At 33.6% G+C, this 25,161-nt stretch overlaps 1 protein-coding gene across 2 annotated transcripts in view; it reads right to left on the bottom strand.

Moving 5' to 3' along the window:
- fstl5 (follistatin-like 5) overlaps window positions 1–25,161 on the bottom strand; it is a 282,078-nt gene that overhangs the window by 48,289 nt on the left and 208,628 nt on the right. For both annotated transcript variants that reach the window (XM_088911811.1, XM_088911820.1), the window contains exons 8-10: window positions 18,554–18,674; window positions 12,175–12,336; window positions 6,210–6,344 (exon numbers count right to left, since the gene is read on the bottom strand). In XM_088911811.1, coding sequence (XP_088767937.1) covers window positions 6,210–6,344; window positions 12,175–12,336; window positions 18,554–18,674 — 418 coding nt within the window. The remainder of the gene's footprint in view (window positions 1–6,209; window positions 6,345–12,174; window positions 12,337–18,553; window positions 18,675–25,161) is intronic.

Here is a 25,161-nt window from a genome sequence, read left to right on the forward strand (position 1 = left end):
CTAATACAAGTTGTTTTTGACATTTATTTTTCAGTTACAAGATTACGTTGTCTGCAGTTAAGAAAAAAATCATGCACATCACAGGTGGGCAGTCTAATCTTTAGCTTTTATCTCAGTGAAAGTTAGGATAAAATGCTCAATCCCAGTATTTACTGTAACTATTGCCTATAAATAGTAAATCACTTAATTTTGTTCCTCCATACTCTGTATTTTATTCACTTTTGTGGTCATTTTTAATGCTGCTTTTAGTTTATTACAGAAGAAGCATGCACATGTAATATAGTACCCTCTATGATGTTTATTTGCATTTGTAATGTTCATGTGGGTATGGTGAGCAGTTATTATTATTATTATTATTATTATTATTATTATTGTTATAGACCAGCTATTATTAAGCTGGTCTCAACCCCTTTGTTACTTATTGTTGATCCTGGAAGCATTATTTCCATTGGGTCCTTAGAAGAACAGATTCTTCTAAGGTCCATTTTGTTCACACAATCCCACATCAACCTCTTCTGGCTCAACACTCAAGCTCGCTTTTTTTCACACTGTAACATCTTTACTACTCAGTATTCAAGTTCCTAGAGGACTGAAGGTGGGTTCAGGAGAGTGGAAACAGAACATGTACCTGCTTTCCCGTGGATATGAGATTGGCAATGTCTTTTCTTGAATAAATTAAGAAGACATAAGTATATATTATAACATTTCTCATATGTAGTAAACAATTTGCTTCAAGGTGCTTCAAGAGATTTGAATAATTTAAGATATTTCTAAATAAAAAAAAACATCTAATAATAAAACATCATGTTGAAACAACTTCTACTAATGACAGATAATTGTATTTGATAATGAGTATGATTTAATTTATAAGACACCATTGTACTGTTTAGGAGAAAGCATAAGGATTTTATTATAGCAAACTGCAACCACAATTTACGTATACCACAGTCTTTGGGCCCACCATGCACGCACTACTGCCTCAAGGACATGAAAAGAGCAGAAATCATTGCAATACATGTAATTATTGTATTGTATCTTAAAGAAAGGGCGCCCCTCTGTCCTCAACGACTACAGACCAGTTGCACTGACTTCTCACATCATGAAGACACTGGAGAGGCTGGTCTTATCCCACCTGAGACCCCTGGTCAGCTCATCACTGGACACCCTACAGTTTGCCTACCAGCCCAGTGTTGGTGTGGAGGATGCGATCATCTACATGCTGCAAAGGGCCTACTCACACCTGGACAGGGCTGGCAACACTGTAAGGATCATGTTTTTCGACTTCTCCAGTGCCTTCAATACCATCCAGCCCTTACTTCTAAGGAGGAAGCTGGAGGAGATGCAAGTCGATGCCTCCACGACCTCGTGGATCACTGACTACCTGACAGGCAGACCACAGTCTGTGAGACTTCAGAACTGTGTGTCTGAACAGGTAGTGAGTAACACAGGGGCACCTCAAGGGACAGTTCTTTCTCCATTCCTCTTCACCCTCTATACTTCGGACTTTAAGTACAACTCAAAGTCATGCCACCTGCAGAAGTTCTCAGATGACTCTGCAATTGTGGGATGTATCAAGGGTGAGCAGGAGGAGGAGTACAGAGGACTGGTCAGCAGCTTTGTGGAGTGGTGTGGGGTGAACCACTTGGAACTGAATGTGACGAAGACAAAGGAACTGGTGGTAGATTTCAGGAGGAAAAAGGTCAAACCTACTCCTGTCTACATCCATGGGAGTGGCGTGGAGATGGTGGACTCGTACAAGTACCTGGGAGTGCACATCGACGATAGACTGGAATGGTCTAAGAACATCGAGGCCATCTATAAGAAGGGACAGAGCCGACTCTACTTCTTGAGGAGGCTCAGGTCCTTCAATGTGTGTAGTAAGATGCTACACATGTTCTATCAGTCGGTGGTAGCGAGTGCCATTTTCTACGCAGTGGTGTGCTGGGGCTCTGGGATTAGAGCAGTAGATTCCAAAAGGCTGAACAAGCTCATCAGGAGAGCAAGCTCTGTCATTGGGTTTGACCTGGACTCCTTGGAGGTAGTGGCTGAGAGGAGAATGAGGTCCAAACTAGAGGCCATCATGGACAACTTCTCCCATCCCCTCTTTGACAGGCTGGCAGAAATGAAGAGCACGTTCAGCAATAGACTGATTCATCCACGGTGCGACAGGGAGCGCTACAGGAGGTCATTCTTGCCGTCTGCCATAAGACTGTACAACGCATCCACCTTGCGTCTTGGCAGAGGCAACATCGACAGTGACCTGTTTCTGGACTAAACGCATCTACACATCTACTGCTATATCTGTTCTCTTTCTTTTTCTTTTTCTTTTTCCCGTTTACAACCACTTTTTGTGCAATATATGCCAGGGACCTGTGCAATACATTTATATTTATATCTATAGTTACATCTATATTTATATTCATATGTGTGATATGAGTGTGATACGATTTTCTGTGTACTGTTCTGTTCTAGTTTGTTCTTGTGCGTCCGGACTGTGAGTAACTCTTGTATTGTATTGTATGTATTGTACTATTATTATATAATTCGTTACACTGTGGCTGTGTTGTGTGTGTTAAGCTGCTGTTGCACTGCAATTTCCCTCACGGGATCAATAAAGTATCTATCTATCTATCTATCTATCTATCTATCTATTGTAATTTATGTGGCTGAACTAATTACCGTCATTTACAATTTAAATAATTATATGCATACTGTACATAAATTATTAAATGCAGTTACTTGAGAGGTTTTGGTATTTTATTTGCTGTATTGATTTGTCATCTCTTTTGTTTGACTCTTTCTTTGTAAATTATATATATGACATAACATCTTTCAATGTATATATTTTAGAAAAAAGTATATACTGTAATAATTATATTAATAATATTCTTCAAATTAATTATGTTGTTGTGAGATGGGATTGATTGAAAAAATCAAACTATGCAAATAGCACTGAAAACATGTTTTTATTTTTTGGCAGTAAAACTAGCAATAAATGAAAAATGATCATGTCAATCTCATGTGATTGAATTTTAAAACGTCTGTTTAAAAATGCAATAAAAGAAAATGCATTACACTGAATTACTGTGATATGCATTTACAAATTAATTATACACTACTATTATTATTATAACTATTACTATTATAAGCATATAATAAAAATTATACTATATAGGTTTAACTCTATACTGCCTATAATGTATAGGCATCATGATGCTGTAGTGGTTAGCATTAATGATCTGTAATGCTATGGACATGGGATCAATTCCAGACAGTCCAAAGACATACAGTACGTGCAGTTTAAGTGTGAGAGTGTGTGTATCTGTATTGTGTCTGTCTGCCCTTGAATGGACTGGATACGGTGTGTCCTGCCTTGCACCCATTGCTCGCTGGGATTGGCTCTGGCTCCCCCGCAGCCCTGAATTGGATGAAGCGGTTAGAAAACGGATGGATAGAAGAATGGTTAGTAACTGAACAAGACCGTTCAGCCCATCTACGTAGCTGTTTGGTACCATTGCTTTTAAGAGTAATTGAAGAGTAATAATAATAAACTCAGAAACGTGCTTGTGCTTATGGAATCCCCAAACCATTTTTGTGAAAGTACAATGTATTAATGGCTTGTTTCAAATTCCCTATTACCTCTTTCCAGGACCCATTTTGAAAATTTGTGTTTAATAACAAACAACATGAACAAAACTAGGTATTCAAAAGGGCCATTGTGCAGTACAAAAGACATGATAAAGTGTATTTATATAAAATCCTAAGAGAATAAATATGAATTATGCAAGTCATTTTACAAGCCATTTTATCAGAAACCATCTTCCAAACAGTTAAATTGACTTAATTGGAGCAAATAATATTCCACTCTTCAAGCTATTTTTTTCAAATTAATTTTTACATAGTGCACATGTGCTTTCACACAATATCTTCAAAGTTCTCCCAATGGTACAGCTTTTAACTTTTAACAAAATTCTATTATAATGCTCAACAGCCAATGTATCACTATAATAAATTGACCCACCAGATACTAAAAGAATGAAAAGCCAAGACCAATCCATCACAGTCCTACATTAAGATGTTGACAGCACACAACAGAGGTCGCAATCTTCACTTATATTTCTCAAGGCAATAACAGTGACAGAATGACTGAAGATGTGATATGAATGTGTCTGATCATTGTAATCTCAATCTTCCAAATATTTTACTGCAGATTCAATTACAATCATTAGCCTTATATGGAGTTTAATACTGTATGCCTCTCTCAGTAAGATGTTATGCAGTACTAAGCAACATTAATAAAATATATTTTCATTGCACTGTTTACTGTATACTGACATTTTATCATACATATATTACAGAGGTTAATTAATTTTGCTGATTAACATCAGTAATGGGTTATCTCGACCACATTTATTAAGACAATTTTTATTTTGGCTCACTTTTGGAATTACAATTCCTGAACCATGCAATATAATGTAAGCAGCCAAATACTGTATATCCAAAAAAATCAAGTTGGGAAAAAAGTATCACTATTCCTAAAGTTTACTTGGGCCCAAAAGTATAGCCATGAGGTGCTGTGGGAATACTAACCCTAACCCAAGCTGGGCTTTAAACTGTGCAACTCTGCAATCTGTCTATGAAGCCCTCCATTCATCTGTTTCAAAAATGTTCCTCACTATACAAAATATGAGCCTAAAACCATAAAATCCATTGGTACAAATTCTTGTAAATTCATCTGCTTCAAAAATGTATCTTCTTTAGGCAAATTTTCAATCAGCTGCAAAAGGCAGTTAACATGGATTTTACAGTAGATGACTATGTATTACAGGGCAGCCTAGGGTTAGTGTTACAAGAGCCATAAATGTTTGACTCTAATAATAATTCTGCTTCCACTTGAAATGACAAATTAAGAGAGTTTACCCAATGGACCAGGCTTTCTTAACACTTTTATTTTGGCTCAGTTTTGGAATTACAATTCCTCAACTGTGCAATAAAATGGTATTATTAGGTATTGTTAGGAAAATGACCAAATAATTTTGTAGGAAGTACACTGGCATTTATTATGCAGACATAACAGAGACTAATTAATTGTGCCTATTAACATTTGTCATCCACAGTACAGATCAATAGGCAGTGTACTGTGAAAGTCAACAGTTTCGTTGCATATGCAGCCATCATTGAACATAATGTACTGTAAGCTGTACTATTGATAAACATGCCTGTGATTGCTGAGTATTATTGAAGTCTTAGGTTTATATTAGATGGATGTTTGAAAAGGTCCAGAAAAGCACTACATAAGTGTAAGCAATTATTATTATTATTATTATTATTATTATTAAAACAGCCATATCTGTGAACAAATCGGAAGTGAAACCAAACAAACAAAATGTAACTCTTAGCTCCATTTTGGAACCTACACTAGTAAATGTGATTACTGTTTCATAGTGCTGACAGAATATAGAAAGAAGCATACCCACATCTTCATATAAATTGCCTGGAAATTGTTCTGCACAATTTCTTGCTATGATTTTGATTCAGACATGCTTTTTTCTGATATTAACGTTTATTTTATGCATGCTTATGCTTATTTTATATGACTTTGACAGCATTCAAACATCAGACTCAGTCAAACTACAGTCAGTATAGCAACAGAATAGCAATTTCATATCAAAACGAGTTTTATTTTAAACCCAGCTTTCATAGTTTTCATTAAATTTACAACTATGAACCTAGACATAGTATATGCAATGTTTTAGGGTGCATTATTACATTATTCCAGTATTGCTTTGTTATTGTTTTGATGTATCTTAATGACAGATAATACTTTGATTTTGTGTTTCATTTGAATTCAATAAATTCAATGTTTTTAATTTTTTATCCCCATTTTCATTACAATCCCTTCTATTCTCACTTGGAAAATATTTGTTTTGTAAAAAAGTGACAGCACATCACCAAATTGGACATTGCTATTCCCACTTTTTGTGGCCTTGTATTTTTTAAGTAAAATTTGGGATATCAAGGACAATGAAAATCACTGCTACAATAAAGAACACCCAAAGTACGCATGATGCTGGAGAAAGAGTAGTGCCAAATTTCACAGCAAACTGTTTCAAACAAAACTAACGTACAGATTAAAACGTAAGTAGTTATGATAAAAACATTAAAAATATGTAAAATACAGTAATTCAAGAAATCCAAAAAATACATACGTGTCTTCCTAGCAGAATCCTCAACAAAAAGAGATGAGATGTCTTCATCTACTCCAGCTTCATTTTTTGCAATACAAGTGTATGCTCCAGTATCTTCATAACGAACATTACTTATGTGTACTTCACTTCCATTTGCTAGATAAAAAGGAAAGATACAATACGAAGTCAAATAAAGATAAAAGGCTTTCACTTTAACCAATTAATAGCAGTGGCTTTTCTTTTTTCAAAGTAACTGTTCAAACTATTGTGTACCCTATGCATCCTACAGTATATTGCTTAACAAGTCTATTGATGTGGAAAATGAAAAAGATATTCATGTTTTTCCTTTATTGTGTCATTTACTGAAATACTTATGATGTGTTTCCTAAACTACAGGCCACATTTGTGTGTCCATAAAGGCTGAAATGGCCATTCATCATTGGTTTAAAATGAAGTCATATGCAAGATGTTCTTTCTCTCCATAAATTCCCTACCGAGAAAGCACATGTGTAGTACAAATCAAATTAAGAAGATTTGTGATAAATACACACAGATACAGTAAGTATAACTAAGAACAATGGTTCATTAATCACATAATAGATATTTGTGACAAAATATACCAAATTAAGCTTCAATTCCTTTTTCTTTTGAACAAATGGAGTCCTGGAAAATGTGCCAGATTTCCAAAAACTTCAATAGCTATTTTCAACCTATTTTACAATCCAAATGTTTTTTTTATCCAAAAAAATGATTATCACTGTTTTTAATAAGTACATGCTGTAGTTTATTTAGTAAAACAAATGATAAATGTAACATGCCCACATGTCCTATTCTTTGTCTAAACCCTCCCCAGGCAATTACCTATCCCACATCTCTGTCATCCCCACAAATATATCATGATCCTGGAATGACAAACATGGTTCAGCAAACTGTACCAGAGTTTGAATTCCCATACCAGACACTGGAATATGACCCTAGCGTTCACATCACCTTTTACCAGACAAGTATTAATAATTCCAGTTTGATCTTGATACTGTATATCACTTAAGGCATACTGTACATGTCGAATTCTACAAGCAAGCTTTTATTTATTTGGAATGGAGAATATACTGTAGCTAGCACATAGAGAATTATCATTTTATTTGTGTCATGTCAAGTAGTAATGGTCCCAGCTGATCCCAAAAGACAAGGAACAACCCAAGGGTCATGATATCATACCCAGGAGACATGTTCATAGTCATAAATGGTACTTTTATCTCAGTCAGAAAAGTCAGGGCTTCCAGAATGATTCTCAGAATAGTTCTCTGAGAAATGTGTCATGATGTTGTGTGAGAATTTGTTCACATTGGTCACTATCATGTTGGAAGTTACAGCACCATAATTTTAACCCCTCAGAGGTCAGTTCTATAGTAAGTTTAATTTGTAGTGTTAGATGGTGACTTGGTCTGCTGCCATGAAGATAATTCTACCTTTCTCTATGCATGAGAAAGGCTGTCTTCCTGCCATCCAAACAAAACTTTATTATTATAGTGACATCTAATTCAAGATCATCTGTTTATGAGACAGCCTTCTAGTGTGTTTCTCGGGGACTGCTAATTTAAATTCTAATTCTTTAATTTTGCATTTAATTTGAAACCTGTCTATGTATCCCATAAAATACTGGGGTCATTACACGAAGAGATGTACAGTAATGAGTTATTCTGTAGTAAAGTAATATTTAATTGTCATTTTGTCATTTAAAAACATAAAATCTGGAGAAAATATTTGCATAGAGTAAAACGTGTTGTAAAACTGAAAGGAATATTGATAGAATCTTTACATTGCAAAACTTTGAGAGCAAATATTTCAATATGTAAATGAATTTACATACAATGAATTTAATACAAATTAATTTAAGGCCAAAGATAATTTAGGACTGGCAAAATAAAATGTCTAGTAAATAAGTTAGACATGCACCAAACATCAACTAGGCCAAAGACGGATGTAAATATACAATATCCACTATATTGAATATTTACTGTAAACAGCAAACATTGTCCAACAATTTTCTTTTCTAATTTTTCCATTACAAATAATGTTCCTTAGACGGATTTTCTTGATTCTAAGCAAAATATCTGATCCATCCTCTTAAAAAGATGTAAGTAGATTGAAATATTGATACCTCATATTTTCGAATGCATTAACTTCTTCCATATAGCATTGCCAGAATTTTTTCATTTGCTAAAATGACTTTACAAGTTACTCTATTAGTCTAATTCATTTAAATGTGTCATCTCCTTTTAAGGTATTATACTGTATGCATTTTCTTTACACCTTAAGTTTTGAACATTCTGTGTTTAGCCATTTTAGATATTGAGACAAAATATTGCTCAAATACAATATTTCATTCTAAGACATATGGTGTTCTGAACATATGTAGGTGATTAGGATCCTTGCAAAATACAATCCCTTAAATAAAATTTACTTTGGCAAATTTTAATTCTGACAGATGCACTTCATTTTATGATTGCCATGCTGGCATAGTTTAAGTTAAAAACATCCTTGATATTTGCCTACTACAGCTCGTGTGCAAGAAAAAAAATATCAGTGTACTGTACAAGAGAACAGTTTTAATACTAATTTACTTTTAATTATTAGAATTCATATACGGTGCCTATAGAAAGTCTACGCACCCATTGCAAAGTAACACATTTTGTGGCCTAACAGGCTTTGATCAAGACACAACTCAAAATTTATTTCACCTTTATTTACACATGTAACACATAACCTCCTAGTAAAAGCAAACGCTCAAGCATTCAAAAACTTAGAAAAATAGTTTGGAAAAGTGTACACACTCCAGAGATAGTGCTTGGTGGAAGCACCTTTTGCTTGAATTACTGCCAGAATTCTGTTCTGTTTGGGCAGATCCTTACCAACATATCACTTTTAAATTTGACTATGTTTGCCTAATCCTCCTAACAGAATTGTTCAAACTCAATCAAATTGCAAAGGGACCATCGACAGACTGTAACCTTCAAGTCATTCCACAGATTTTCAACTGGATTGAGGTCAGGGCTCTGACTGGGACACTCAAGGACATTTACCTTTCTGTTCTTTAGCAACTTCACTCTTGCTTTGTCTATGTGTTTAGGATCGTTGTCATGTTGAAAGGATCAAAGGCTTTCTTAAAAAATCCATGTGTATTTTGCTCCATCCAGTTTCCCTTCAATCCTGATCAGTGCCCCAGTCCCTGCTGCAGAGAAACACCCCATAACAGAATGTTGTCTCTGCCATGGTTTACAGTAGGGATGGTGTTCCCTGAGTGGAGTGCTTTACTGGATTTTCACCAAACATAATGTTTTTCATTTAGGCCAAAAAGTTATATTCTGGTGTCATCAGACCAACAAAACCATATCACCCTGCAACTCACAACTGGCAACCCACTGAAGCTAAGTAGGTGTGAGCCTGGTCAGTACCTGGATGGGAGACCTCCTGGGAAAAACAAAGGTTGCTGCTGGAAGCGGTATTAGTGGGGCCAGCAGGGGGTGCTCACCCTGCGGTCCATGTGGGTCCTAATGCCCTAATGACGGGGACACTATACTGTAAACAGGCGCTGTCCTTCGGATGAGTTGTAAAACCGAGGTCCTGACTCTCTGTGGTCATTAAAAATCCCAGGGTGTTTCTTGAAAAGAGTAGGGGTGTAACCCTGGCATCCTGGCCAAATTTCCCACTGGTTGCTATTGTCGTGAATGGATAAGACTCATCTTTCAAAAATCAGCAGCCTACTGTAAGCACCTTTCCTGTGAGTAACAGCCTACATCCTCAAAGACAGGATCACCACACCAGTTCACATCTGCCACATCTGTTTGATCATCTGAGTAATCATTTTCAAACTGCAGTAGCTACAACACAAAACTTTACAGAAAAATAATAACTTGTATGTCAGTATAAAGATAGTATGAAAATTGACTGACAGCTCAGAGGTCATTGAGAGGTAACATGTTGACACCTGAAAAATAAAATCACTGACTTCTTTAAGCTATAGAACATATGAGGCGGTGACATAGAGATTGATAGAGTATTTTGCTCACTGATGTTTTGCCGTGGACAGACCTGATGAGAGAGTGAATGTTATGCTGACTGCTGCATTATTCAAGCCAACCAGCAGAGTAGTGTAAGTGTGATTAGAGTAAATGTGAAGTTTAGAGGAATATCCCTTTAACTTAATAACAACTCTGATGCAGATTCAATGCAGCTCTGATCCATCTCTGATAAGAGGGCAATGTTACTGTTCAGCAAACATTGATGAAGTTCTTGAGTCAACATTTTTTCTTTCCTGCAAGCCAATCAAAAAGTGTTTATTTTCCACCATGGAAATGCAATACCACCAGAATCACAATGGCACAGCTTCAAGGAAACCCTATTGAGGTTCTGCCATGGCCAGCTTTGGCTCCTGATCTGAGTCCATTAGACATTTGGTGGGAGCAATTCACTAGTGCAATCAAAGAGATTTTCTGAAAAGAAACCTAATGAGGTGGCTGCAGTTGCACAGGAAGAGCAGTGGAAATTACTATAGCAGAGAATCCAGAGGATGACCAGGTCTGTGAGTCAATGTTTATTTTTATTTGACATGTGTGATGTACTCCTTTTGTTCATTACTATAGATGAACAGACTGTTGATTTTTCTAGAAACAAAGCCACATCTGTAAAAAAAGAATTCTCTAATGTCTAGAAATATAGTACTAATTTTCTAGACATTTAATCATATCAAGTTCTGAACTACAGTAGCTTCTGATTTTAACTATCTTAACACTTTTAGTGCATTCAAAGCATTACTAAAACATGCAATGCACAGTTGCCACTGAGAGAGATAAAGGCTTTGCTTGACTGTATTTGTGGATAAGCGGAGAATAGTGCTAATATCTGACATTATTTTAAAACAAATGAAACGGATATTTTTTTTTTATTTTCTAATCCATGTGCTCTTATTTTAAACATTAATACATGCCATCATAGATTTTTATCTTTTTGTGACTAAATTGTAAAAAGGCTCTGTTAGTCAGCAGCTATATCACCCTACAATTCACAACTGGCCAGCCACTGAAGCTAAGCAGATGTGAGCCTGGCCAGTACCTGGGTAGGAGACCTCCTGGGAAAGCTAAGATTGATCCTGGAAAAGGTTTTTGTGGGACCAGTAGAGGGTGCTCACCCTGTGGTTTGTGTGGATAAAAATGCCCCAGTATAGTGACGGGAACTCTATAATATAAAAAAGCGCCATCCTTTGGATGAAACATAAAATTGAGGTCCTGATTCTCCGTGGTCATTTAAAATTCAAGGGCATTTCTTGAAAAGAGTAGGGGTGTTACCCTGGTGTCCTGGCCATATGTCCCCCTGGACTTTACCAATCATGGCTTCCTAGTAATCCCCATCTATAAATTGGCTTCATTACTTTGTTCTCCTTCCCACTGATAGCTTTTGTGTGGTGAGCGTACTGGTGCACTTTGGCTGCCATCACATCATCTAGGTGCTAGTAGATGGGGGTCTTCATTGCTCATCAAGCACTTTGACTAGAGTGTCCAGAAGTGTAAGGAATTAATATTATATTGTTACAATGCTACAGTGAATATTAATATAACAGATTCAAGGATACTGTATATACTAGCCATCAATAACCTCAGAAAACATTTACATTTAAGAAAAACTGCCAAACCAATCTGTAAACAATAAAGTGTAAAATAGTTAATTAATGTAAGCACAGTATAATTCATATAACAGATTAGTGACATATTTAGCACACTGAAATTGAGATTTCTGAAAGTGTAAGCTATCTTACTCTCTTCAATATAATAATAATAATACAAAACTTTATATAGTAAACATTCTCTCTTAAATATAGTAAATATTAGTACATGGTAATTAGTAATATTTAATAGTAATTAGTAAATATAAAAATAGTAAATATTCTCTCTTCAAGTTAGTAAATCAATAATACTTGATTACTAAATACCTTGCAATGTAAGCTGTTTTGACAGTTTCGTTGTTATGTCCATGCCATTCTTCAGCCATGCAAGCTGAGGATTGGGGATGCCCTCTGCATGGCACCTGAGGCTCGCAGTTACTCCTGGTTCTCTGGCTTGGCTAGCTGGGTAGACCTGGATGACAGGGGGAACTTTGTGGTGGGAAAAAAAAACAAATAACATGTACCCATTAGAAACCCAGTCATTGAAAGCAGTGAAAGCAGCCATTGATAAAGGACTAGGTATTCAAGTGTGAATGCCAAGTTCATTTTACTTCTTGCACCACATTAACATAGTTTTCAATAGCACCAAGTGCATTTGCTGCATCCTTTGTATGTAAGTAAATAGCTTTTTCTTCTTTCAAAAAATAAGAACCTCAGTGTTAAATAAGGAGAACTTCTATTGCATTTATTTTTAAAGCCCTTTTTTTTATTTGAAACTATACACCAATCACGTGCTTCACAATATAAAGGCATATTGTTAAACTGATTAGAATATTTTCACAACAACAGCAAGATCTTATCATGATGTCATTTAATCTACCATGTTTCTGTTCAATACATTTATTTTAAAAAGTAGATTTTATAAGACATTTATAAAGCTGCCTTTGGTATTAACTGGTACATTAATCACCCAGCTATCTAGAAAAATAGAAATAGAACATTTATTTTTAATAAGCTCCATTGAGTAACAGAAAACTGTTTATTAGGTACAGTATTCATTAACAGACAATAGTATAATGATCTGGTTCTTTAGACTTCAATTAGTATGTAAAAACACACTTTGATGCACAACCCAATTAAGTGAACAGAGGGTATAACCAGTGCCATCTGTTTTATCTCATGTGGTTAACCTGCTTGAGTCTACTACATGCAGTTAACAAGTCTGTTACAGTTACAATAATAATGAATTACAACTTTCACAAACAGTAAGGAAAATGTTGGACACAATATTCTCTGTTCTGAACACTTGTAAAGCTGAAATGAGCCTCTGAGAGACCATCTGATTACAAAAAGAATAAAGATTTAACGTACAGTGCATCAGAAGAAACGTCACTTAACTCATATATGTTTTAGAGCAAAGTATAAAACGTTCATACTGTATTATGATTTTGGTGTGTTCATATAATTGTGATTAATTAAAGGCTTAATTAAATGTTTATCAATTATTATTTTAATTATTAATGGTTGTGATGCATGCAAGTAACTGTGATACATGCCTATTGCATAAATCATATTAAAATCACCCAATTAGGGAGAGAGCACTGTTGAGGTGACATAAACCATTGAATGTCAAGCTTGGTAACATTTAAGACAAAATGCAGAAAGGAAAAAAATGTCCTATTACATTACATAGATATAACATTACATAGTACTGTATGTCTAAAAAATAATATGAAAAAGGAATTGTTGAAGTCCTGATACAATGAATAGAACAAAGATATTGTAAGTATCTGATTTAAATAATAACCTGACAAACATGTTTGGTTGCAATTCAAATGCATCTACATCTATTATTTTATAAAACAATTTGTTTATACAGTATATCTCCATCACTATTTTGTTCAGTGATGTTTTTATGGAAGTGCTCCAAGTACCAAAATTATGGTTCTCTGTTCTTCCAGAAGACTGTACTGTGTTTGTATATGCTATGTATATTACTTTAAAAATTCTCACTGAGATCCATAAATTACTTAAGCAGTAATATATTACTTAAGAAATAATGTATTTTTCTTATTACCTTGAAAAGAGATTGGTAAAATTAATTATTTTCCATGTGATGTCCAGGTCTGTCAACAGATGTCAACAGATCTTAACACATAGCCCACTACACAGGCTATTATTTATATTGTTTTAGAGTAAGATGTGGGAGATGCTTTTTAAACTCAAATTGACCTGTCATTAATTAATACATTTGTACAATTTATATACTTTTTTATCTAAAAAAAAATACTGCTATTTCATTTTAATGTGGTGATGCAAAGTCCATTTGAGCAGAAAACTATAAATATTCCACAAGTATTAATTCTATCATATGCTATAAAGATGCAGATGTGATGAATCACTTAAGTAATACAGGAGCAGTGAAAGTGACATGATCCTGGGTCAAACTGGCAGAAAAGATAGTTAATAAAGAATGAAATGCCTGGGAGCAAGCAGCATTTGATAGACCTAAAGTCTAAAGGTTCAATTTTGGCATTAACTGTAAATGAAAGTGAACTCCAACATCAGCGTTGATAGAGGAAGTAATTACATTTCAGAATATACTGAGCCAGCTGCATCAGGAGAGTAAACTGAGTGATAAAGTTGTGTACCCAGTATCATTTTACTCATTGTGAGTATGAGAGAATGAATAATATTTGTGGTGGGGGCATATCTTTATTGCACAATTTACCCCCATGGTAAGGCTAGCTCGTAAAAATATAGGAACGTTTTGTTTTTAAATAAACCAGGATACTTGCTTTAACAACATGGCTAGGACATCTTTTACATACTCCTGCCACAATTGCATCTTCTTTCATATTAAAGTGAAATATTTAAAACTTCAACTTAAACCCAGATAAAGTACAGTAGGTGCTCTGTGTTGTTAAGTATATTACACTGGTACTCATGCTATTCTGTTGGGGAATTATAAATATTAAATTAAAAGTCATATTAATGTTTTTTCCTCACAGAATTACTTTCAATCCTAATTATTCTGTTAAAAAGAAAATTGTTTTATTAACTGACAAAAAAGTAATAATTTTCAGAAACAGAAGCAACATCTACGATTACAGAAACATTTATTTCTCTAAGTGCAGAAGATCCAGTAAAATTAAATAGTAATCTGAGACCATATACAATATTTAGAAAAGACAGAGCATGTCTGTCAACTAGGAAATGTGTGACATGAACCATTAAATAATGGTTGGTCAAGATCCATTTATTTCAACACAAACAAAGTAGTAAACAAACAATTATTATTAAACTGGATTTACTTATTGCTTATTTCATGACTATTATACATTCTTTTAGGTCCATATTTCATAATATACCTTTACATTTGGGAGACTGTAATTTGTTACCCACAAAATTTATTTTCACTTTCAATTACATTAAATGTATTCTTACATTTTCCTTAAGCTTGCAGCTCAATTTACAATCATAAAACTTTTTGAGCATATGTTAGACAACAGCAACATGTTAATCCTTCATTTTGTACCAGAATGTAGGTGTAGGTGAATAAGAAACAAAAATCCAGATGAATATTATGAATATAAATACTTCAGTATCAATCTGGTTCATCCTGTCAGAGCTTTATCAGATTCACACCACAGTTATAATTCTTAGCCATGATGGAATATAAGGTTTAATACTGCCATATATGGTTATGTGCAAACTTTAGTTTCTGCAACAATTTTCAATAATTCCTGTATTTTTCTGATCTTTATACATTTTGCATATGATGCAACCTGAAGACTAGTTTGAGGGACAGCAGCAACTTGATTCTTACCTATCATGACTAGACTGGCATTAAAAGTTGATTCAGTGATAGTCAGATAGAAGATTATGAATACCTTAGTGTTTGTTAGAACAAAAGGGACATGCAACAAAATAGGGAAAATGTTCCATTGGTAATCAATTGCTGGGCAAGTTTCCTTGAGGCCAACTAATTTGTTTTCAACCAATTAAAAGGAGATCTTATCTTTAATTACATTTTAAATGGCATAAGTTGTGAGGTCATTGTTAATGGGAATACTGAACGCCGTGGAAGGTCAGAAAACTGCAAAGTTTCATTAAATTCCTCAAGAAGTGTTAAGTGCTCCAATGGAACAAAGTGTTTAATTTAATAATGGACTCAGTATATTAAAGGTGATTGAACTGAGAAAAAATCTGTCCACTGATGACAGCCGTATGCTAGGAAGCCTGAAATATTAAGAAATAAAGTGAGAAAGTGACTTATTTGTGACCTTGTGTATTTAATTAAAAACAAACTGAATACTGAAACTGTTTATGTGTATCAAAACAGAATAATGATGATATTTTCACTGGTTGCTCCAGTTTCATCCTCTGACTTCTGAGAAAATTGGTCCTGGTGTGTGTGCATCTGTGTTTGTGTCCCCTGCGTGCCCTGTGATAGACTGGCATCACGTCCTGGGTGTATCCTGCCGTGATCAACCTCATCATTTTAAAAATACTCTTAAAACAGATTAAAACAGATGTTTATATTATAAATCCAGATAAAATTAGCATATAAAATATTGATTTTGAATCCTATAATACACGTGAAAATGTATTAGTATTCAGTAACAAAGACACGTGGTTTTCTGTAATTGTTTTTTTAAATTATGTGACAATGGAGGTGCTCCTTTTGTCTAGGTTGAATTTGCACTGCTCCTATTATGGCTCTGAGCTTTCAAACTGCATTTGAATTGTGTCATGATTGATTTTATTTTTACTTATATTGTTGCATTTGGGAAAAATAAAATGCAGTTTCTCAAAAATGCATCCTCCATTACTATTTTTTAATTTTAAACAATGTTAATCAATGTAATTATTTATTTCAAAATTGTTGCACCCAAGTGTGATGAATATGGCTCAGCCCCTGCCAGGATTCAGTCATGGGCCTTCACTGATACATCTTGCTTCAGAGCCACTGAGCACCACACTTTAGAGAGTTGTGAATCCTGCTATGCCAGAAAACTAGGTCTCCCAGGTTACAAGGCAGTAATGTCACCTTCTGCAACACACTCAGTGCCAATGAGTCCTGTTACATAACTTCAAGCATATGACAGTTGCTGTCTTCCAGCACAATTTGAGATAATGACATATCCTATTATTCCACAATTAGGCTCCATCTATCTTTCCTGTTGAATCAGCATCATAACTCAGAGGTTCCTGATCTATTTATTAGAAAGTGTTTGGACCAAGGAACATACTGTTTCATCTAAAATTATATAATACAAATTAGTTGATAACTAAGTAACACATACTGTATCAGACACTTATCAGAGCTTTTGACTGCACAACATTATGCTTTGCATTATATCATACATTTTTGATAAAAAAATTTATTTTAAAACAAAAAAAGTAAAACTCTGCTCTTTTATCCAATTCCACATTCAACAATTACTAACAAACCTACGCTATAGAAAGGTGTGTGCATATAGTTTCTTAGATTTTGATGGAATTCAGGAATGTGAGGGGAGATGTGTAATTGCCAAGGGTGACAATTATTTTTCATCACTATCAGAAACAAGGTATTAATGATGTTTGTATGAAAAGTAGAGGTTGGTATTGGCTCTGCTCTTTGTTGTATTGCGTTATAGCTTGTTAATTCTTTTTAGGTGTCTTTTGGCTTGAAACATGGAGGGAAGAAACACACGTACAGTACCAAGGATGGAGGGTGAGGATGGGAAAGGAGTATGTTGTACCGTTTGTTCATATTTGGTAGAATATATTTTTAGAAATGTAAAACTAATAAAAACTAGATAATAAAAATAGTTATATCAAGAATACCAAAATTAAAATACATTCTTATATTTCCTTCATAAATAAAAACACAACTTATTGTGCCAAACTGTATACTGTACTTCACAGTAGTGAAACTACCATATGTTTTTTTTGTCTAACGGTTTTCTTTCAAATATTCCCTCTACATTCCCCCCCATACATATACTGTATATGGTATATACTGTATACTATGCCTTTAAAAGTCACATATTGTTTTTGCATTCTAAGCTGGCAATCATGACACATTCAAATATGCTTTAGGAATTTAGGATCAACACAGTTCCAGTCCAAGTCCGAGTTCAAACTAAAAAAAGCAAACAGATTCAACCTCTTCAGCAATTTCATATTTCAGTTTAGGTACAAAAGATTAGTCTGAAATATTATAAAATTAGTTTGACTGTGTTTGTCATCAAACTAGTTTAACTTGACTTCAGAGTTAAAGCATATGCTTCAATACTGAAATAAAATACTGCCTAACAGTATGTTTTATTAAAATCATTGATATTACCATCCATGCTATGATCCTTGAATGTCTGATCTGGAAATATGATTTCCTGAATTCGTCACATTTTCCTGTGATAATGTTCCATTTCCTTTTTAATACTATTGTAAGATTCTAATACATGACATAAATAAACTTTGTTGCTCACTAAAGCATACCATAAAATTACCCTCTATTGAGTAAGCATTTACTTATTAGTGATTAGCCAGTAGAGTTCAGTTTACATGAAAGCCAGGCACAATTTAAATACAAACAGCACACCAATTAGCTGTGTATCACCTTGATTTTCTGAAATGTTATTGGAACAACTATAGCAACATACCCCAGGTGTAAAGAGCTTGAAAATAATGTTGTTAATTATCACAGTGTTCTTACCATTCACCTGGAGAATATGGGTCTGGTAAAGCTTCTCATAGCCATCTGCATGACAGCTGTAGTTACCCATGTGAGTTGTGGTAACCTTGGTTATGTACAAAGACCCGTCATCTCCAAAATCCTACCAGGGAAAAAGTGACATTTGTATTTGAGATTTTTAATTATCATCACAGTCATGTTAATTAATCAAGACATTTGCTGAACCACAAGAAAAAGGAATGGCAACAAGAACATTTCAAAAGTTTGTTTTATTTAGAACAAGAGAATTGATTAATATTGTGGGTAGATTTCAATGAAATTATTTTTCTCCAGAGAATAAAACTTCAACCTTTATTGGTTATTTTTCTTTAATTAAATTAGATTCTTAAAAGCAATCAGAAATAAACAATTAGCTTATAAATGCTAATTTTAGTCATCCAGATTGTATACAGAATAAATATTACCTGGCTATTATTGTTTATAATTATTTTATTTTTACTTAACCATCCCATTTTACAACAATAAAATTGTTATACTGTATATAAATATATAATGTAAAGTATAACACATAAACAATTCATTTTCAAATAATAATAAAATAAATGTTACACAATGTAATAGTCTGTAAATTAATGTAATGCAAAAAGTTACACACTGAAGTTAAGTAAATGGCAGATACAGTAAAGCTGACCAAAGAAAAACACATATTCTTGAAAGTTAGCATGCAGCAAAACAAAATGTAACAAAAGATGCTTGGACTGTCTTCCTCTCTAATTGGTATAATAAAGTGGCATTTGGAATTAGTAACATTTCTTGCTTATAACCTTAGGATGAGAAAACAAGGTTTATGGATAAAACGTAAAGTGAAAAAGAAAGATGTAACCTGAGATTGGATGAGCCTCAGACCTGAAGAGGACTTAACATCTGAAATGTTGTTTCTTCTTTCTAGTTTTCAGCATAGAATTAACTGTAACTGAGAATTGTAATTGTTCATTTTTTAAATAATGTATCCTAATGCACAATTATCAAATAAAAATTTAGCAAAACAAGTTGTTGCAGCTGATATCCTGGTTTCTTTTGAGAAATCGCTAGATTAGATTCTCAGATCAATTAGCTTTAAGAAACCAAATGGGCTTGATTGCCTGAATGGTTTTCTTTCTTATTTTCTTATGTAAATTTAACACATTTAAGAAGAGAAATCATGTTGGTAGTGTGGAACATAATGCAATGTTTGATGAGTGTGTTCATTTTTTTTCATACAATTTAAGACATTAATCTCAGATCCAGACAATTCTGATTCCTCAGACTCAAAGAAATTAGCTTCCTTCTTCTGTCAAATGTACTACATGTTCAAGATTAGGAGATAAAGTGCAATATCTAGAGATATAACTTCAATTTAACATTATAGGCTTTGCTGTATTTGAGATTTGTTTGAGAAGTCCCTGTGGGAGAAGATGGTGGCCTGAGACTCGCATGGAAGCAGTGTGGGAACTGGTCTCGGCTATTGTGAGAACTGGACAATGCCACTCAGTGATTCAGACGTGTCCCAGAGTTTTAAATTTACTCCCTCCACTAAGGCAAAATTAAAGAAGTGGACCCCTCCCTCTGTCGAGGCTGGCAAAGGTGGACATTTTGGATTCTCTCAGAGGAGGTATTAGAGATTTGAAAAATATCCTTGAATATACCCACCAGCTGACTGAGGATCTCAAGGGGCAGAAGAATAACATAAAGGGTACTGAATCCAAGTTACAAGCTGAGGTTGAACTCCTCCAGAGTGAAAGAAATAATATAGGCTTTATGCTACTGCAGGGCTATTAATTGTTTGCTCTGACTTCTGCTATGCATGATACCACGTTTTGTTAATAAACTTGTCGCATAGGTTATGCCTACAGTATATTTAATTATATTTTTTTGTTTTGTTGTGTTACATCTGCAGGTTATTGTCCTTGTTGTTGTTACTTTTCAGTAATCTATCTGTTGTTTCTTTATTGTAACATGATTGGATATATTGATCTATGAATGATGTGGGTTGTTTGTTTGTGCACGTTTGTATGAGAATTCAATAGAATCTCAATTCTATTCAATGAAATTGCTGCTCAAAAAGTATAGTTTATTAATGAATGCCACAAATTGACTGTTGTGTCTCGAAATTTCAATGGTATCAATTCCTCAATTAAAAAAGGATAAATATCTAACCAGATGGAGAAATTAAAGGCAGAAGTACAGTATGTCTTTTTTCACATTTGACTTAGAACATGACTGACTTTTGCACAGTTTAAGTGGGTTTTAAATCTATTTTCTGCAATGTATAACTCAAGTAGAGGAGTAGCAATATTTACCTTGATCAATAAATCTGTTAATTTGTTCTCTCTAAATCAATAATAGATCCTTCATTAATTCAACTGTCTCTAATACAGTACTGTATATCACACTACATCCAATAATAATTTCAGATCATGATGAATTTTAAGGTGTCATTTAATTATAACCGGTTTAGGTCATCTAAATGGATCATTAACACTTCAATATTTAAGGATAAATCTATTAATATTTTTATTTAGAAAAAAAATCTGAAATGTATTCATTAGGACAGTTAATGAAATATCAAAGTTCAATAGTTTGACCAATCATATGAACACTACACTGATCATACTTTTTTAAAAAGGGATAAGGACTCCTCTTTGTGTGGTAATGACCGCCTTAGTTTATTAAGCACAGACTTTAGAAGTATTTCTAAAGTTTTAGCGAATCGATTGAACTCAGTTATTAATGATATTATCCACCCAGACCAGACTGGCTTGTAATGTACCATTCAAAACAATTTACTACCTCTGCTGTTGTGGTCTCCTTAGATACGGGATAGAGTCAGTTGTCCCATTTTGTTTCAGATACTTTTCTGTTTCAAACCCATGTGTTGTGGGTTTTCGACAAACATTTATAAGTTTGCTTAACTTTTTATACTACACTTAAAACATTTGTTCTCATAAATGGTCATATTTCCAAAAATAATTGTTATATCATGGTACCAGGTAAGGCTGCCCATTATTGCCACTTCTTTTTGTAATCTTCATTGAGCTTTTGGCTCTTCTAATCTAACATAATGAAGCTATTCCAGGTATTCAGAAAAGTTCTATATAACACAAAATTAGTTTACAGTATATGCTGATGATACAGTATATTACTTTATCTACAACATCCCAGTTGAACATTCTTAATTAATACTTAATCTTATTAACAAAGTTAGTTCTATATCAGGTTCTAAAGTATATGTGGCAAAGTCTGAAGTTTTAATTGGAGTACTTGACCAAATATTTTCTATTTAGATGGGATACAACAGGTCTCGGTTATTTGGGCATTTTCCATTCTCCTAATTTTGAATAGTTACATACTTTTATCTATCCTCAATATGGACCCATTACTAAATTCAGTAATACAACTTAGGCAGTTAGAAAAGACTTCCTATTTCTCTTATACAGTGGGTCATATTGCTAGAGTAAGTATGAATATTCTTTCTCAGATTAATTTGAATTAATTCAAATTAATTCAATGATTCTGAACTTCCCCAGTCCTCTGTGTTTTTCCAAGATGGATAGTGCCTTGTTACAATTTTCTTAGAAAAAGTAAAACACCTCATATAAACTTGACTTCTCTTCAGAAAACTAAACAACATAGGGGATTATCTGCTTCAGATTTTTTTCTCTTAATTCATTTCATATAAACTGAGATTTTTACTTAATTGGCTAAATCAAGAACAGGCACAACCTTACTGGTTAGTAGCTGAGCAATTTGCCAGTACTCCATTGTGCAAAAACTACCTCCCGGTTATTAGTAGTAAATCTATTAAAAAACCTTTAATAGATTTACTTTTAGTAGTATTAATAGGTGTATTACTAAACTTAGTTTCCTCAGTAATCCATAAGTTTCTGTAACATTAGAGGTCTGGCAAAAACTCACCATATATTTAAGTATATTCTTCCTTAGTGTCAACAATTTGGCATAACCTAAGCTTTTACTATTAGGAATAAACCTATTCATTTTGCAGCATGGATGTCAAAGGGAATTGTTAAGCTTAGGCAGGTAATTTCCTCCCCTTTCATTAAATGATTCTGGCACATTTTCTTTTAGATACTCAGATATTTCAGTACAACCACCTTCAACATTTGATCAAATGTAAAATTAAAACCTCTCTTGAACTGACCCCACTTATATAGTAATATCATTGAAAAACTGGTGGGGAAAAGTAAAATTACTGTATCTTTAAACTATACGCTATATTTATCTTCCGTGAGATAAGAGGAATATTGACCTTGTATTAAGTAAATCTGATGATAATTGGCATGAAATCTGTTTGAACAACTTAATTTTTTTACCCCAATATAAAAACTCAGTTAATCAATTACAAAGTTTAGCATCTGGTACAGTATGTTGTAACTATACTAATATATAAATCTGAAACTTTTCAACAATGTATTCAACAAACAACTGACACTTTTTTTCATGCATTTTGGAACTGGATACAGTATACAGTATGTAAAAAAATTGAACAAAATTACCAATCTTATCTATAATATAATGGTACAGAGTATTAAATCAGATCCTGTAATCTGCCTTATTGGGGACATTTCTGGGCTCAATATCTTCAAATTTGGTTCCTCTCTCTTACTTCTTTCCTTGGCAGTAGCTAATAAGGTAATCCTTCTCAACTGGAAAAATTAGAGTAATTTCTTTACAATGGCTTTCTCTTACAGTGGACTATAAATATAAATATATATATATTTGAACACAAGGACAAAAGGAAAGAGTTTTATTTAATCTGGAATCCCTTTGTCAATCATTTCAACCTTGGAGGAACTTTTGGCATTCCATTCTATATATTATGTTTAGATTCATGGCTGAGTTTATATTTTTCTATACATCATTGATGATCATATAACTCCTGCTAAGAGGAGCAGTGGGGAGGAGTGGAGAGGGCAAGAAAGGTTTATCTCTGTGTCTATTTTTGGCTGATTATTATTACCACTGTTATTAAAAAATAAGCTAAAAAAGACCTTACTGAGAGGCAATAAATGAGTATTGATCCATTAGCCTTTATTGTTTTTTTTTAATTAAAGCATATACTGTATTGTGTTGTCTCTCAACACACATATTGTATACTGTACGTACAGGGGAAATATGAACAGACACTCTAAATATTAAGAGCATATCAATAACATGAAAACAAAGCCATAATTACTGGAGAGAAATATATATTCCTCACCACTTCCAATGATATTTTAAGACTTCAACATTTTATGGGTGGTTAATAGTGATGTACTGTATTTCTATACAAATACTAATACTAAAATACTAAGAAAAATCAATATTGCATCAATGCAGACATTTAAAATTAAATTGCACACCTAAAACTGAGATGGAGCATGACATTAAGATTTATTCTTTTTAAGTAAAATATATTAATTTTACTTATAAGTTCGAAAAAAGCAAGGACATACCGTTTTTTAAACACACAGACAGCACCTTTCCATAAAACTCATTTTAAAGAACTGTTTCTTGTTTTTTTTTCAGTTCAGAGATAGAAATTTAAAGTGTTTTTTTTCTATATAAAAGGCACACCAAGCATGCTTATAGGGTCATATTATTGTTGGAGGGTGAAGTAAAAAATGTTATGTTGAAAGAACATGGTCCAAAGAGGCATGGAACAATGTCAGTTTTGTAAATTAATTGTGATGATTGACTAATTGTGATAAATATATTTTATTTTGTACTATTTTAATGGAGTAAAAACTTCAAGTACTTCAAGTTAATGAGGAACTGGGAAAAAAGAATATTTAAAAACCTGAGTTGGCATGGCAATTTGTTGCACAGAGTTGCAATAGCTTTTTCAACATTGTTTGAAGGAAATTTATATAATACGTTGTAACTATAATGTTTAATGGAAATTAAATTGTTACTTGAATTTTTATACTAGTATTGAATGAAGTTTGTATGGTTGTGCAATTTGACATTACACATCCAAATGCACATCTTTACAATCTTACAATCAAGCCATATTATGAGCATAATTAATTACTGCTTCTGCATTTGCTGTCAACTGTATTGTTAAATGATGCATGTTTAAATAATTTAATAAATATTGATTAATCAAATTAAATCTTACAAGGAGCATATATCCAGAGGTGCCATTATATTTAACAAGGACATTGTGATCAAGGGAGTAGTGCATTTTTTCTGTCTGCCTCTTTTTTCTTTGTTTTCTTTTGTCTTAAAATTCTTGTTTTTGGGAGATACAGTACCTGAGATAACAGCCCACAACAACAATAAATGTAATTTAATGAAAGTACAATATGGATTCATCTACTCTAATTAATGATAGACATTAATTTATTCATGACTTTAAAAAAGAAAGATGTCCATTATAATAAGTTTGAAATAAAATAAAACAGAAAAGCAGTCGAGCTGAATGTGAAATATGACTATTACAGTACATGAGGTATGTAATACAAACAGGTGGCTATCAACGTAGGCTGTCTGTATCAAATTCTGCATCAATCCTACTGGAATGGAGCCATTAGTCTTCACTGCAGTGAAAACTTTGCTTGATTTTTATAAAGAAAAAAGAGTTTAGCTAC

Source organism: Atractosteus spatula, chromosome 1 (assembly GCF_055471065.1).
Source record: "Atractosteus spatula isolate fAtrSpa1 chromosome 1, fAtrSpa1.hap1, whole genome shotgun sequence".
Taxonomy (NCBI): Eukaryota; Metazoa; Chordata; class Actinopteri; order Semionotiformes; family Lepisosteidae; genus Atractosteus; species Atractosteus spatula.